General features: G+C 41.0%; 1 protein-coding gene across 5 annotated transcripts in view; it reads right to left on the bottom strand.

Annotated features, from left to right (window-relative positions):
* Nucleotides 1-2,546: 2,546 nt before the first annotated feature.
* The window catches only part of LOC140201936 (metal transporter CNNM3), a 51,029-nt gene continuing 38,149 nt past the window's right edge, over nt 2,547-15,426 (bottom strand). For 4 of the 5 annotated variants that reach the window (XR_011886993.1, XM_072266775.1, XM_072266776.1 and 1 more), the window contains one exon: nt 2,547-12,735. Coding sequence is in view for 3 of the 5 variants with exons in the window: in XM_072266775.1 (XP_072122876.1) it covers nt 12,671-12,735 (65 nt within the window). In the remaining 2 variants the exon portion in view is untranslated. The remainder of the gene's footprint in view (nt 12,736-15,426) is intronic. The other variant, XR_011886992.1, reaches the window with a different exon arrangement.

Genomic DNA, 15,426 nt, shown 5'->3' with positions numbered 1-15,426 from the left:
CGTCTTTGGACTGTGGGGGAAACCAGAGGATACGTATGTGGTCACGGGTAGGGCGTACAAACTCCTTACAGACAGTGGCAGAATCGAACTCCAATCGGTGATGGATAACTTTGCGCACCACTGAACTGATCACTTAACACAAACAAGAGAACATCTGCAAAAGCTGGAAATCCAAGCAACACACACAAAATGCTGGAGGAGCTCAGCACGTCAGGCCGCTTAACACCACCTGCGGACTCACTTTCAAGGACTCCACAACTCACGCAGCATCCATGGAAATGAATAATCACTTAATGTTTTGGGCCGAGACTCTTCATCAGGACCTGTTTTTGTCCTGATACAGGGTTTTGGAATAAAAAGTCAACTGTTTACTCCTTTCAATAGATGCTGCCTGACCTGCCCAGTTCCTCCAGCATTCTCTGTGTGTGTGTTACTCATTGTTATTCCTTTACTTATTATTATATTTTCCCAGTTTTTCTTTTGCTTGTCAGTCTTTATTTATTTACTGATTGCGATACAGTGCAGAACAGGCCCTTCCAGCTCCTCGAGCCACGCTGTCCAGCAATCCCACAATTTAATTCTGGCCTAATCACAAGACAATACACAATGACAAACTAACCTATCAATCAACTGCTACATCTTTGGACTGTGGGAGGAAATCAGAGCACCCTGAAGAAACCCATACAGTCACGGGGAGAGCATACAAACTCTATACAGAGAGTGGCAGGAATTGAACCAGAGTCGCTGGGACTCTGAGGTTCACCAGATTGATCCCAGAGATGAGGGGGTCAGACTAGGAGGAGAAATTGAGTCGCCTGGGACTGTACTCACTGGAATTCAGAATGAGAGAAGATCCTATAGAAACATACAAAATTATGAAAGGGTTAAATATGATAGAAGCAGGAATATCGTTTCTGCTGGTAGGTGAGTCAAGAACCAGGGGACATAGCCTCAAGATTCGGGGGAGTAGGTTTAGGATGGATATGAGGAGGAACTACTTTTCCTAGAGAGAAGTGAATCTGTGGAATTCTCGGCCCAATGGAGCAGTGGCGGTTACCTTAGTAAATATATTTAAAACAAGGTCAGACAGATTTTGCATAGTAGGGGAATTAAGGGCTATGGGGAAAATGCAGGTAGGTAGAAATAAGTCCACGGTTAGATCAGCCATCTTATTGAATGGTGGAGGTGGCCTACTCCCGCTCCTATTTCTTATGTACTGTAAAGCGTGGTGTAGTTTTTAACTGAGTCGATTGTCTTTCTTTGTTCTACTGTGAACACCTGCAAGGCAATGAATCTCAGAGTAGCAACGGTGAGATACTGTAGGAACTTTCATAATAAATTTACTTTAAACTTGAACTTTGAATTATCCTTGGATAAGATGTGGAAATCTATTTGTAGCTAATGCATGCAAGTCTTTACATTTTTGGTCAGAACTCAACTGTTGGATCGAGAAATCTTCATCTTTCTTTACTTTGTTATTGGTGCTATTCCAGCTTTTGACTTTTTGCTTTCCAGAATCTCTTCCTCGCCCATTAAACCCCAGAGGGAAATGCAAAAACAGCAATCTAAATGCAAGACCAAGATTCCATTCATCAATTTCAGACAAGTCATAAACAGAAAGAAAAAAAGATGCTTATAAACACAGTAAAAGTTTATAATCAAGCTTCCTGAATGCTTTCTTACATGACAATTAAGAATGCAATGGGTTTATTTACAGCACTGCCTTTTGCTATTATTTTTGTCCAAGGATGTTGATATCACTAGCATTAAACAGAAGTTTCTCGGTAATAGTGTGCTTTATTATTCCTACCAAATCTCACATCAATGACTCAAATCAGCTAAACATCTTCACTCACCTCAACGCTGAACTGATTCCACTATCAATGGACTCACTTTCAAGGACTCTGCAACTCACGTTGGGAGGCACGGTAGTGTGGTGGTTAGCCCAGTGCTCTACAGTACCAGCAGCCAGGGTTCAATTCCCACCGCTGCCTGTAAGGAGTTTGCATGTTGTTCCCGTAACTCCATGAGTTTCCTTCCACAGTCCAAAGGCATGCCATTTGGTAGGTTCACTGATCATTGTAAATTGTCCTGTGATTAGTCTAGGGTTAAATCAGGGGATTGCTCGGTGGTGTAGCTCAAAGGGCCAACTCTGCTCTATCACAATAAATAAAACATTTAAATCCATAATTTATCATTATTATGTGTTGTTGTTTGCCTTTACACATGCCTTCCTTTGCACATTGTTTGTCAGTCTGTGTGTGTAGTTTTTCATTAATTCTTTTGTATGGGAATTGTTGTTCCTCTCCACACCTTGAGGTGCATCGGGCAGCAACTCTGCCATTTCTTTAGCATCTGTCTGTTGTTTTGAGGCCCAGTTGCTCGTTTGATGTTCAACCCAGCACAGATGGAAAGCATGCGAGGAGCCACCCAGGTTCAAACCCAAGACCATTTGCCTAGAGGTCAGGTGGCCACCAGCTGGCTTCTATTGTGAATGCCCTCAAGAAAATGAATCTCAGGGTGGTGCTGTACACATAGTTTGATAATAAATTTATTTGGAACTTTGAATTTCCCACATGACAACCAAGAAGGCAATGAGATTTATTTACAATACTGGCTTTTGCAACTATTTTTGTTGAAGGATGTTGACATCATGGCATTAAACAGAAGTTTCTTGTTTACAGAATGCCTCATTATTCTTACAAAATCTCACATCGCTGATTCAAATCAGCTAAATACGCATTGAGGAATGGCTTCATCAGTACGTGCTTTATACGCCTTAATGCGATGATTCCCAAAAGTCCTGATGTTCCTTATTTCTTTCCTGGGAAATGATGTAACAAAGTTTTGCAACACTAGCTGGTTTAGTAACAGCAGAAGTATGACTACTCCACGTGCCGTCTGCTGGAAAAGAAGTTTGTTTTGTAACAATGCAGAGATCACATCAAGCTGAGAACTACTGCCAAGTCACTTAATTAACATCACCGGTTCCAGGGCAAGTTAGTCACCCAATTTCATAACAGTAACATGACATCACGGATGCTATTCATTTGTACAAGCTTGCTCTGCACTGATCTCTCCAACATGAAAGCCTGTGTCTGCAAGTTCACTGGGGAAGTGTTTTCCCTTTTGGAGTGGAGGAGGATGAGAAGTGGCTCAATAGAGATGTACAAGATGATAAGAGGTGTAGACTGGACAACCAGAGATTTCTCCCCAGGGCAGAAATGGCTAATATGAGGAGGCATAACTTTAAGGTGATTGGAGGAAAGTATGGTGAGGATATTGGAGCAGAGAGTGGTGGGTGTGTGGAGCACGCTGTCTGGTGTGGTGGTAGAAATAGACACATGAGGGACATTTAAGAAACTCTTAGACATGCACATGGATGATAGTAAAATGGAGAGCTACAGTATGTAAGAGGGAAGGGTTAGATCGATCTTGAAGTAGGTTAAAAGGTCAGCAGTACACCTCAGGCCAGAGGGCCTGCACTGGAATATCCTACATTGAAGGCCCAATGTTTGAGAGTCCAGTAGAATTTGGAGGCCCCGAGATGGCCTGTACTGTTGTTCTGCTACTAGACAGCATGGGTATGCTGGGTTGGTGCTGAAATGTGCGATGGCATTTGGGGGCTGACCCCAGAACATCGTTAGGTTGTGTTGGTTGTTTTATGCTTTGATGTGCATGTGGTAAGCAAATGAATCTGAATCTGAACAACACATGCAAAATGCTGGAGGAACTCAGCAGGCCAGGCAGCTTCTATGGGAAAAAAAGTACAATCGACCTTTAGGGCCAATACCCTTTAACAAGACATTGGCTAATTGGTCACATGGATATAATTCGGTGCTAATTGGGGGAGAAGGGCCTGTTAGCATGCTGTATCTCTAAATAAAATAAGAGTTGCAATCCATAATATTGACAATTCCTCCCCCACACCAAACGCTGATCAATCCACTGAACTCAACCAGCAGTTTTTTTTTCTTCAGACATAAAACCTGTAGAAAAGATCCTGCAGTTGCTGGAAATCTTCAGCAACACACAAAACACTGAACGAAATCAGCAAGTCAGGTAACATCTTTGGAGGGGAATAAACAGCTGATGTTTCAAGCAGAGACCCTTCATCAAGTAAAGAAATACCTTTGCAGGTGATCAATTCATGGACAAGCTGTGTTCTTAGTCCCCAGCTCTACTTGCTTTACCTCTATGACAGTGCAGCTAAGCACAGCTTCAATGCCATATTCAAGTTTGCCGACTACAGCATTGCTGTGAGCCGAATCAAAGGTGGTGATGAATCAGCATATAGGAGGGAAACTGAAAATCTGGCTGAGTGGTGCCACAACAACTTTTCACTGTGTCAGCAACACCAAGGGACTGATTATAAACTTCAGGAGAGGGAAATCAGTGGTGTGTGAGCCAGTCCTCAGAGCATCAGAGGTGGCAAGGGGTAGCAATTTTAAATTCCTGGGTGTTACTATTTCAGACCCGTCCAAGACCCAGCATGCAAGTATAATTGTGAAGAAAGCACAGCAGCACCTCTACTTCCTTAGGAGTCTGCAGAGATTCACATGGCATCTAAAACTTTGACAAACTTCAGCAGAGGTGGAGAGTGTATTGACTGGCTGCATCACAGCCTGGTATGGAAACACCAATGTCTTTGAACAGAAAATCCTACAAAAGGAAGTGGATTCAGCCCAGTACGTTATAGGTAAAGGTCTCTCAACCACTGAGCACATCTACATGAAGCACTGTCACAGAAAAAGAGATCCCAGTCACCCAGGTCATGCTGTCCACTTACTGCTGCCATCAGTTAGAAAGAACAAGAGCCTCTGGACTCACACCACCAGGTTCATGAACAGTTACTACCCCACAACCACCAGGGTCCTGAATAAAAACCATTAGGACCAAAAGACATAGGAGCAGAATTAGGCCATTGTTCTCAACAATTCTGCTCCACCATTTCATCATGGCTGATCCAATTTTCCTCTCGGCCCCAATCTCCTGCCTTCTCCCATATCCCTTTAACGCCCTGACCAGATCCTTCAGCCCATAATGTTGTGGTGCCTTTAATACTCCATGACCAGTCTAACTCTTCCCCTCCACATTGCCCTTCATGTTTCTATCATCCATGTGCATAAGTTTTTTTTCAATGTCCCTAAGGTATCAGCCTCAATAGGGTTAAGGGAACACAAACTTGGTCTTGTATGACACACAAAATGCTAGAGGAATTCTGCAGATCAGATAGCATCTATGGAGAGGAATAAACAGCCTTGCTTTTGTATTGTGTATAGGGAGCAGTGAAAGCTGTAAAAATACAAAAAAAAAGAGGCTGTTAGTTAAATCAGGCTTGGGTCATGTGAAACCTGTAACAGCGGCTTCCAAAAGTCTCCATATATCAAATGAACTGAAACCTTACTCTGTGGGAAAGGTGGGACAAGTTCCACACACCTACAACAATAATTCAGAGACCTAACAAGGGAAGAGAGCCCACTGTTTGTAGAGTTACTATCTGAACTGTCCCTACAGAATCCACTGCTTGTTCTGTCCCAATACAAAGAAGGGTACTGCCTCCCATCACTTTAGCCAAAGTAATCATTCCAGGTTGCCAGGATTTAACACTCTTCCCTCTTCTGCTACTGGATTTTTAAAAAAATTATTGTCCATTATGCCATTGGCATTTAGGACAGCAATGAAGGTCCTTCATCTCTGGTGGTGTTCACGGCCTCCTTCATCGTCTCAGTAGCTTCCTCTCGGAGCTACTGGAAAACAAAAAGTATAATTAAACTTGATGGTAATACAAATATATATCTATTGAGGCAAATTACTTTTATAATAAGCACTATTCCAATCTCAGGCGAGTACTCAACCACATTATAGAACATAACAGCACAGTACAGGTCTTTCAGCTCACAATGTTATGCCAACTTTTAACCTGCTCTGACATCAATATAAAATATCCCCCCCAGATAGCTCACCATTTTTCTATCAACCATGTGTATATCAGGAGTTCCTTAAATGCCCTAATATTTCTGCCTCTACCATCACCCCTGACAGCACAATCAACACAATCACCACTCTTAAAAAAAATCTCTGACATACCTCTTATACTTTTCTCCGATCAACTTAAAATTATGCCCCCTGGTATAAGCCATTTTCACCCTGAGAAGAAGTCTCTGGCTGTCCACTCTATGAATGCCTCTTATCATCTTGTACAACTCTATCCAGTCACCTCTCATCCTACCTCGCTCAGTCAGTCTCTCCTCATAAGACATACTCCCCTATCCTGGTAAAATAGGCCAACAGATGATACACCTTCTTAACAAGAAAAGCCCCACCTCATTCAAGCCACCCTCATAAAACATGCTCTCCAATCCTGGTAAATATCCTCTGCACCCTCTCTAAAGCTTCTACACCTATCCTATAATGAGGGCGACCAGAACTGAAATGGAAAATAATTGGGTAAAACAAAATTATGTATATGCATTTATGTACATCCCTCCAAGAGGACCACGACCTTGCTGTGCTTTGGAGGCTTGCGTGCCTTAATGACCCGGAGAGCTGTGCTGGCTGGAGTCAGGGTTTTATGCTTTGGCTCTTGGTAGGGTCACCCAAGCCAAACAGGTCAAAGGGTAGAGTCCAGACTAAGAGTGGTCCACCAATCCTCCAGGTTCGGGGGTTCAGCTCAGGGCTAATAACTCTGGCTGGTAAAAACAAAGTTGTTAAGGAAACAGCAATGAAGAATCTTTGCACATCTGAGTACGACGGTATTGCAGAGTCCCCAGGTCCTTGCCTGACTGACAGTAGTGGAAACTAAGACGCCCTAAACGCCACCAGTGATGGAGGACCTTCACTGTTGCCCTAAATGCCAGCGACATAACAGGCAGTAACTAATAATATTTATGTACATCACATTCCTGTGTGTAGCTGTCCGAAGAGAACCGGGGGCGGGGGAGGAAGGAAAGGCTTTTTAAGCGTCTTGTTCCAAGTGATGCTGAACTCAAGGATTGGAATCTTTTCAGGGACAAGTTCAAACCAAGCTGGTCACCTCAGAGAATATATTGCAATTGTCACTAAAAAGTACTTAAAGGAGCATTTTGTTCCAATTTATTAAACTGACCTGCAATCTAATGCAACAGACTTCAACTCATCCATACAATATAACATAATACAGTCCCATTTCTCTTTAAATATATATCTCCAATGTCACAATAAAAAATGTACATACAAATAACATTTTAATTGCAATGATTAAAATTATTTACCTGGAATGTGATTTAAAATGTACCAGAAATTACATGATTTTAATACATTTTGTTTGCATATAAAATGTAAAAGGGCAAAGTAATCCAGTCAATAAATGAAACCTGATGATTATGTCTCAATTTAGAAGTTTCTAGAAATACTGGGATAATACAAAGTTTAAAATAAAATTTGACTTTGGCTGAATTAGTGGCACTTACATTATGTTCTAAACTCTTTGGTAAAACTACGGTTACTTAAAAAATTATTTCAATTATGTTAAAAACAAAATTATTCATCTTGAATAGTGTGCTTGTCAATGCAAGCAGGCAAAACTGAGTGGAAGTGCCTTCTTGTATTTAGAATTTGACAGTCATGATCCTGTCCTTCATGCTGCAATTTAATTAACCTCACTGTGTCCATCTGCACAACTTGATTACATGAACTAAAGTCAAGAGATTCTGCAGATGCTGGGAATCCAAAGCAACACACACAAAATGCTGGAGGAACTAAGCAGGTCAGGCAGCGTCTATGGAATGGAATAAAGAGTCAACGTTTTAGGCCGAGACTTTTCACCAGTCCTGATGAAAGCTCTCGGTCAGAAATGTCGACTATTTATTCCTCTCCATAGATGCTGCTTAGACCTGCTGAGTTCCTCCAACATTTTGAGTGTGCTGCTCTCAATACCAATTAAACTGATCCTTACCGGAAGCTCCTTGACACTGGTTCAGGCTCTTCACCTTTGGCAAGATTATCAGTCAGATCCTATCCTCAGCTCACTTCAAAGCTCTGATGCTTTCTAATAGGTCCTTCTACAAGCAGCCAAGGGAAACAAACCCTGGGTGAATTCCACTCTGTCTCAGAACTTAGCACAGAAACAGGCTCTTTGGCCTACAATGTTGTGCTGAACCAATTCAATTGGTAATCAAATGGCCAACTAATCCTTTCTGCCTGTATCCTTCCATTTTCCTTACATTCATGTACCTACCTAAATGTCTCTTAAAAATCTCCATAGAACAGAGAACCAAGGTCATTTTATCAAGCACTTTCCACCCAAGATTGCTGTGCTTCATATAAAGCAGGGGTTCCCAGCCTGGGGTTTACAGACCCTTTGCTTAATTGGTCCATGGCACAAAAAAAGGTTGCAAAGCCCTGGTTAAAAGAAGCATAAAACTGACTTTTTTGCTGTATGGGTCAGTTAACCACAAGGAGTTATGAACACCACTGAAAGCACGATTTAGCCAAAATTTCAACCATTTTGTGTATGCGTTCAAAGCCTGCCGAAGTCTCAGGAAATGGCTACAGAGATTAGAGACCACCACACACTAAGTATTTACAAAACTGGCATAGTCATGTAGATTTTCATGATCACCTGCAGCTAGCTTGCAGAAAATTTACAGGAGACATGCTGAAGGAATATGGAATGTAGTACATGGGATGAAGAAATGATCACAAGCAGTAACCCATTCTCAGTTAAGAGGTAGCCCTCATTCCAGCATCCATGCTCAACTTTCCCTGAAGATATAGTGGTCTTACCAGCATTCTCAAAAGGGAAGGAACATAATTGTGCAAAAAGTTAACAATAAGGTCTCATAAACCTTTCTACAAAAACAAGGTAAGTGGACAGGCTGTCCAATAATTCCTAAAGTGCTGCCTTTCCAGTCAAACTGGGGTTTATTTTTTTATTTAGGGATTAAGTCTGGAACAGGCCCCTCCAGCCCATCAAGCCATACAAGCCCAGCAACCCACCTATTTAACCCTAGCGTAATCACAGGACAATTTACACTGACCAATTAACCTACCCGGTATGTCTGTGCACTGTGGGAGGAAACTGGAGTACATACAAACAGCACCGGGATTGAGTCCCTTACTCCAGAATGGCCCAAACTGTAATAGTGGACACTAACTGCTACGCTTTAAGCTTTTATTTAATTTGGCAATTACAAGTAATACTTTCATTCACTCTTCCTGCATGAATATCTGAATCTGGATAAACACAAGAGATTCTGCAGATTCTAGAAATCTTAAATAACACAAAAAATCTGGAGGAACTCAGCAAGTCAGGCAACATCTATGGACTGGAATAAGCAGTCAGTTTTGGCTGAGACCCTTTATCAAGGTTTGTTGCATTTTGTGTTGTTCTGCTGAGCATTGCGGGCATACGCCAGAATGTGTGGTGACACTCGCGGGCTGTCAACAGTACATGAGTGGGTGCCTTAGTTGTTAATATAAATTATGCATTTTACTACATGTTTCAATGTACACTTGATAAATAAATTTGAATCTCGTTCATTTCCCTTCATAGAAGCTTTGTGGGTGCATCATATCATTGCTTCATTTGGATGTATCTATGTACAGACAGATGATGATAAACTTGAACCTGTAATGCTGAATTCCTCCTGCATTGAGTGTGTGAGAGACAGAGTCAGGATAAATCTACACAAGGGGAAATGGTGAATTCTATAGACCTACACAAACACACACACAGACACACACACACACGCACTCACACACACACACTCACACACAGAGACACACACACACGCACACACACAGACTCACACTCACCACACACACTCACACACACCACACACACTCACACACACCACACACTCACACTCACACAGTGCAGCCTCACTGAACTTTATTCCTGAATCTCAAAGGATTACTGCAGAATCCCTCCTGCCACTGCAGAAATACCAAAATAGTGCCATTCTTTCAAACCTCTCCAGTCACTAGTCTTTCACCTAAAAGAGAAGGCCTTTGAAGATGGGCTACACCTGGGGACAATTTGAAAGACTGGCCCAGGACAGAGGACTCTGGCTGGTTGCTTTGATGGCCTATGCCCCAGTAGGGGTGATGGGCTTAACTGCAAGGTCACAGATAGTCTTTCGGATAAGCTGTTAGATCAGTGCCGTTTTGTTAGGGTTAACTGCATAAGATGGCCCAGGATACTAGATTGCACAGAAGGTAAGAATGATGCATTAATAGTCTAGAAATGAAGGATATGGTAAATGTTTTTAAAACTTAAAGTACTCAACGGTTACCGTTTATAACTTCAAATCAAATTTCATAAAAATTAGATGAGCCAAAGACAATTAAAATTACCAAACAAAAAATACTAGAATGTGCGCATGTCTAGTTGACTGTATATTTACATTCATGGGTGTCATTACAAACACAGCATCTCAGAGGGTGAAAGTCATTCACAAATTCCTCTGATTTTGTGCTCCACAGGCTATTTCTAGAGCAGGGTCTCCCAAACTTTTTTTATGCTATGGACCAATAGCATTAGGCAAGGGGTCTGTGGACTCCAGGTTGGGAACCCTTGTTCTAGAGGCAGTCATGCCTTATCTCAGAGTATTCTCAGAGAAGCCTTCATCACATGTATCTTAATGCACAAAGTATCACAACAAACACTCTCCTGTTCTCATTTCAAACAGCATCAGGAAACTGGGAACTCTTACCAATTTACTCTCCCCTCCAAGATCAGAGTGGATGAGGAAGCAAAGTAAGTTTGCAAGACAGATCATCTTATTGGAATGTGGGGAAAGCTGACATAGCTCACTTCATCTTTTAATTAATCTGTTCTTAAACCTAAGATTAATTACACTGGACAACAACGATTTTGCTTTCTGAATACTTTTGGCTATATCATAGGTCTTGGGCTGCTGATCATCAAAATCACCATGAAATTTCCCCAGCACACACCATTTTTGAAGTCACCTATATTTGTTATTTCAATTCATAATTCAAGTCAGATTAACAGATGCCAAGATTAAGGCAGACATTTTTGGGGGGTCCACAAATCAAACAGGTCATCAATGACAGGCAATTCAAAGAACTTTTAGGAGGACTGGAGAAAATGGCATGGAAGACATTCAATGACGTTGCTGAAAAATTTGTTGGCAACTACAGAGCACTAAACCACATGCAGTTGGTTGACAACATGCTTCAAGCATTCAAAACTATGAAGTGCAACATGTCAGTAAAGATTCATTTTCTGCATTCCCACTTAGATTGCTTCCCAGCAAATCTTGGCACTGTCAGTGATGAGCATGGTGAAGGGTTTCACCAGGACATCACAGTCACGGAGAAACAGTAACAGGGCAACAGGAATCGTTCAATTCTGGCTGATTATTGTTGGACGTTAAACGAGAAGCCTCAGACAATACAAATGAAAACCATCAACAAAACATTTTTAGCTTAGTTGAACTATTGCAAAGTGTCAGCACCAATAAATGCATTATATTCAATAGAAGTTAATTTCTTGTTTTTCCAAATTCCTACGCGATACAATTGGTCTGAAAGTATAGTTGTAGTCAGCTTCAAGCGGTCTATCATAAACAAAAAAAAAAATTGTGCAAGCAACACTTTTGAAAAATCTGTTGTCCAGTGTAATGCAGGAAATTGCAAGCTGACCCTTCTAATCTTCTGAACCGTTTGGCTTCACACCAGTCACATCAGCTACCACATAGAAGTCTGCAGAAATTCAAGGCTGGCACTCCCAGAAAAGTGTTGTAGAACATGCAGATCCCCTTTCCAATGGGAAGGTAACCTGAGGCTCTGACTATCAATAGAAGTCAATATAAATATTGTAGAAGTGGCAAAAAGGCCCTATTCTCACTAAACTCCTGTTTCCTCTTTCTTTCATCCAATCAGTGAAACAACCTCCTTCAATCCAGCCAGTCACTTGTTGGGGGTGGGGAAATTGTTTTAAACTTAAAGCTTATAAAAAATATTCTATGGGGCCAGAATAAGATCACTTACTCCTTCCTAGCATCCACACTATTATTTATCTCTCAATTCACAAGTTTCCTAAGCAATGTCACAATGCCGCTGTTTCTTCCCCACTCTACAGTAGTGATTTGATTTCAAAAACAGCTAACTACGAAGTACTTTAGAACCCAAGGCTGCTTCTTTCTTCTTAAGCACAGCCACTGTGGGAGGCATTTTGAAATCTAGATTTCACCATGATATAACAATTGTAACATTTTTAAAAAGTGATGTATTTAATTTTGTTATTGCTGGAAAAGATCCTCATTCTGTAGTCTTCAAGTAACAGCACAAGAACCCGTAGACCATGGGTACAAAAGTCAAGATGAAAGTTTTATCTATTATATGCAATAGATTAATAACAATTATAACCTTGAAGTCTAAAAATCACAGATACCAGTTCTATCTGAGGAATCAGTCACGTTAGTTTGTTTTTTTTTATATAAAGTATAACACACTCCACTGTCTTTTCACTGTGCACAATATCTACAAAAATAAGACCTCTTCTTTCCCCAACTCTGCATTGTAACAGCAAATGCACACAGTCCTTCCAACAAACTGGGTGGCACTTGCTCCAGCCGGCACTACACGGTACGCTCGCAGCTTACTGAAGTGGTGTGGCTCTGGGCACAGAAGACACAAACACCCTCTGTGGCTTCCTTCACTAGACACCAGCGTTCCTCTCAGGGCTGTCTTCCTCGCTAGTCTGCGACTTACTTCTGCTAGTGCCTGATGATGACATTGGGGGGGGGGGGGGTGGAAAAAAGCACATTAAAGTTAACTTTTTATCATCTGAGTTCAATACCAGTATCTGTGACATCCATTCGGTCCCAAAAAGTGTAAATATGTGAGATGCGATCAGCAGCCTCTATCAGGAAGACTGTACAAGGGAAAAGTTGAACAATATTCCGTCTCTCTCTTCTCTTGCTTAGTTTTCATTACCTTATTTTCAAAATCAATCAAGCAAATGAAATTTACAAGATTTTTGTGAAGAAAATTTAGAAGCCAACTATTTTTTTTGGTCTCCTAATAGACAATGGGAATAGTCTTATCAGGAATGTGAGCCTTTAAAGTGGTTGTATAGCCTATCATTCAAGTTTGTAGTGACTGCTCAAAAGCAGAATCAACAGGAGACCAGAAGAGTCACACAAATTAAATAAAATGGCCACACAGACTATAGTAATTCATTCAACGATGAAAGGAACAATTGTTTCTTGGCTGTATCTCACATGTCCACTACTCCATCTGGAAGTATATCCCACACATCACTTCTCACTCTGAAAAGTTTTCTGGTATCAGTCCAAAATCTGCCACCACCTACCCTACACTTCTTTGTCTTGCTCTTGCAGTAATTCAATATAAAATTTCCACATTACAACAGTGACTATACTACAAAATGACTTCACTGGCTGCAAGTTTGTGCCATCCTGAAAGGACATGAAAGGACCTACATAAATGGAGATCTAGTTTTTAACTTGGCATTTCCAATCCTGTCAAAATCTGTACATCACTATAGAATCGCCACTTAAACACTACAACTCCTATCTAAAAAACAACTCCAATCTTTCCTCTAACTCAAATTCTAAAGAGCATATTCAACCAATACATCTCGTCTCTACTGCACCTTCAGCTCCTGAATGCCTTTAAGCCTCTGCAAGATGCCTTCATAAATTAAAGTATTGAGTATAGAAGTTGGGATGTTCTGTTGAAGTTGTGTAAGACATTGGTGTGGGCTAATTTGGAGTATTGAGTGCAGTTCTGGTCACCTACCTATAAGAAAGATATCAGTAAGATTGAGTACAGAGAAAACTTACAAAGATGTTGCTGGAACTTGAGGAACTGAGTAAAAGGGAAAGATTGAATAGATTAGGATTTTATTCCCTGGAGCAGAGGGGAATGAAGAGACATGATAGAAGTTTACAAAATTATGAGAGGTGTGGATAGGATGAATACAAGCAGGGTTTTTTCCACTGAAGTAGTATGAAACTAAAACTAGAGGTCATGGGTTAAGGGTGAAAGGTGAAATATTTAAAGGAAACATAAGGGAAAACTTCTTCACTCAGAGGCTGGTGAGATTGCGGAATGAGCTGCTAGCAGAAGTGGTGGATGTGGGTTTTAGTGCAACATTTAAGAAAGGTTTGGGTCTGTACTATACATAGGTGGGAGGGATACGGAGGACTATGGTCCAGGCGTGGGATGATGACAGAATAACAGTTCAGCAGGACTGGATGGCTGAAGGGTCTGTTTCTGGAGTTTTCAATAACTAAGAAATAACTTGTATTCTACTTTAGTTCAACTCCCACCCATCATCTTTAAAACTTTACTGATTTCTATTTGGAGTTGCAAAAGTTAGTTTGCTCACGTTCCTACATCATTTCAGTAGCTTATGGATTATGTTGGTCACTGTGTTTTGTTTGCCTCTTTATACTTGGCTGTATTAAATTTCAGTCTTTGTTCTACCACTCGTCAATTTTGGTCAAATTACTGCACATTTATTTCACAAAGAGGCCTCCTCAGATTCCACTGCTGATCATTTGCCATTATTTGCATCTTGATCAGTCTGCACTCGGTTTAAATCCAAGTTACAGTTTCTAACCAAAAGCACCTGCACCCCTAATACCCACGCCTGGGCAGTCTACTCGTTCGATTGTTTCCCCTTACAGCCACACTATTGTCCACTCCCTTCCAGTCATCCAGGTTTAACCATGAATTCCTATAACTCGAGTCGAAGCAGTTGGGTTCAGTGGAACTTTATCAAGATGATTCTAGGAAAAATGGATTCACTCCATTGACTCACAGTCCACTTGGATTATTATTTCTTCAGTTGTCATGGAAAATGGTGACGCAGTACACTTCCTCTACTGAATCCAAGTCAACGTCTGTTACCCCAAGCTAGTTCACGTATAAACTTCATAATTAATCCCATTATTTTAACTTAAAAGGATGGAAGACAAATATCTATGTGGTGGTGACTATATTGAATATGAGCACATTAGATTATTTACCTCGTGTCACCTTTTACAAGGACTCCACCCTGATTGTAGAAGTCGTTTCGTTTCAGCATTCTATATACTGAAGTTATCTTTAGCCAGTACATGATTTACAGCTGTGATCACAACAATGCATTTTAAATTGGGTATCTACACTCAGTAACCACTTCATTAGCTACACTAGCTCGTTAATGCAAATACCTGATCGGCCAATTATGTGGCAAAAACTCAATGCATAAAAGCACGCAGACATGGCCAAGAGATTCAGTTATTGTTTAGATCAAACATCAGGATGGGGAAGAAATGTGATCAGTGATTTTGATGATGGAATGTTTGTTGGCACCACACAGAGTAGCTTGAGTATCTCTTAAAGTGCTGATCTCCTGGGATTTTCATGCACAACAGTGTAGGCTTCAGAGAATGGTGCGAA

Source organism: Mobula birostris, chromosome 8 (assembly GCF_030028105.1).
Source record: "Mobula birostris isolate sMobBir1 chromosome 8, sMobBir1.hap1, whole genome shotgun sequence".
NCBI classification, from domain to species: Eukaryota; Metazoa; Chordata; class Chondrichthyes; order Myliobatiformes; family Myliobatidae; genus Mobula; species Mobula birostris.
This window is presented reverse-complemented; position numbering and strand designations above follow the sequence as displayed.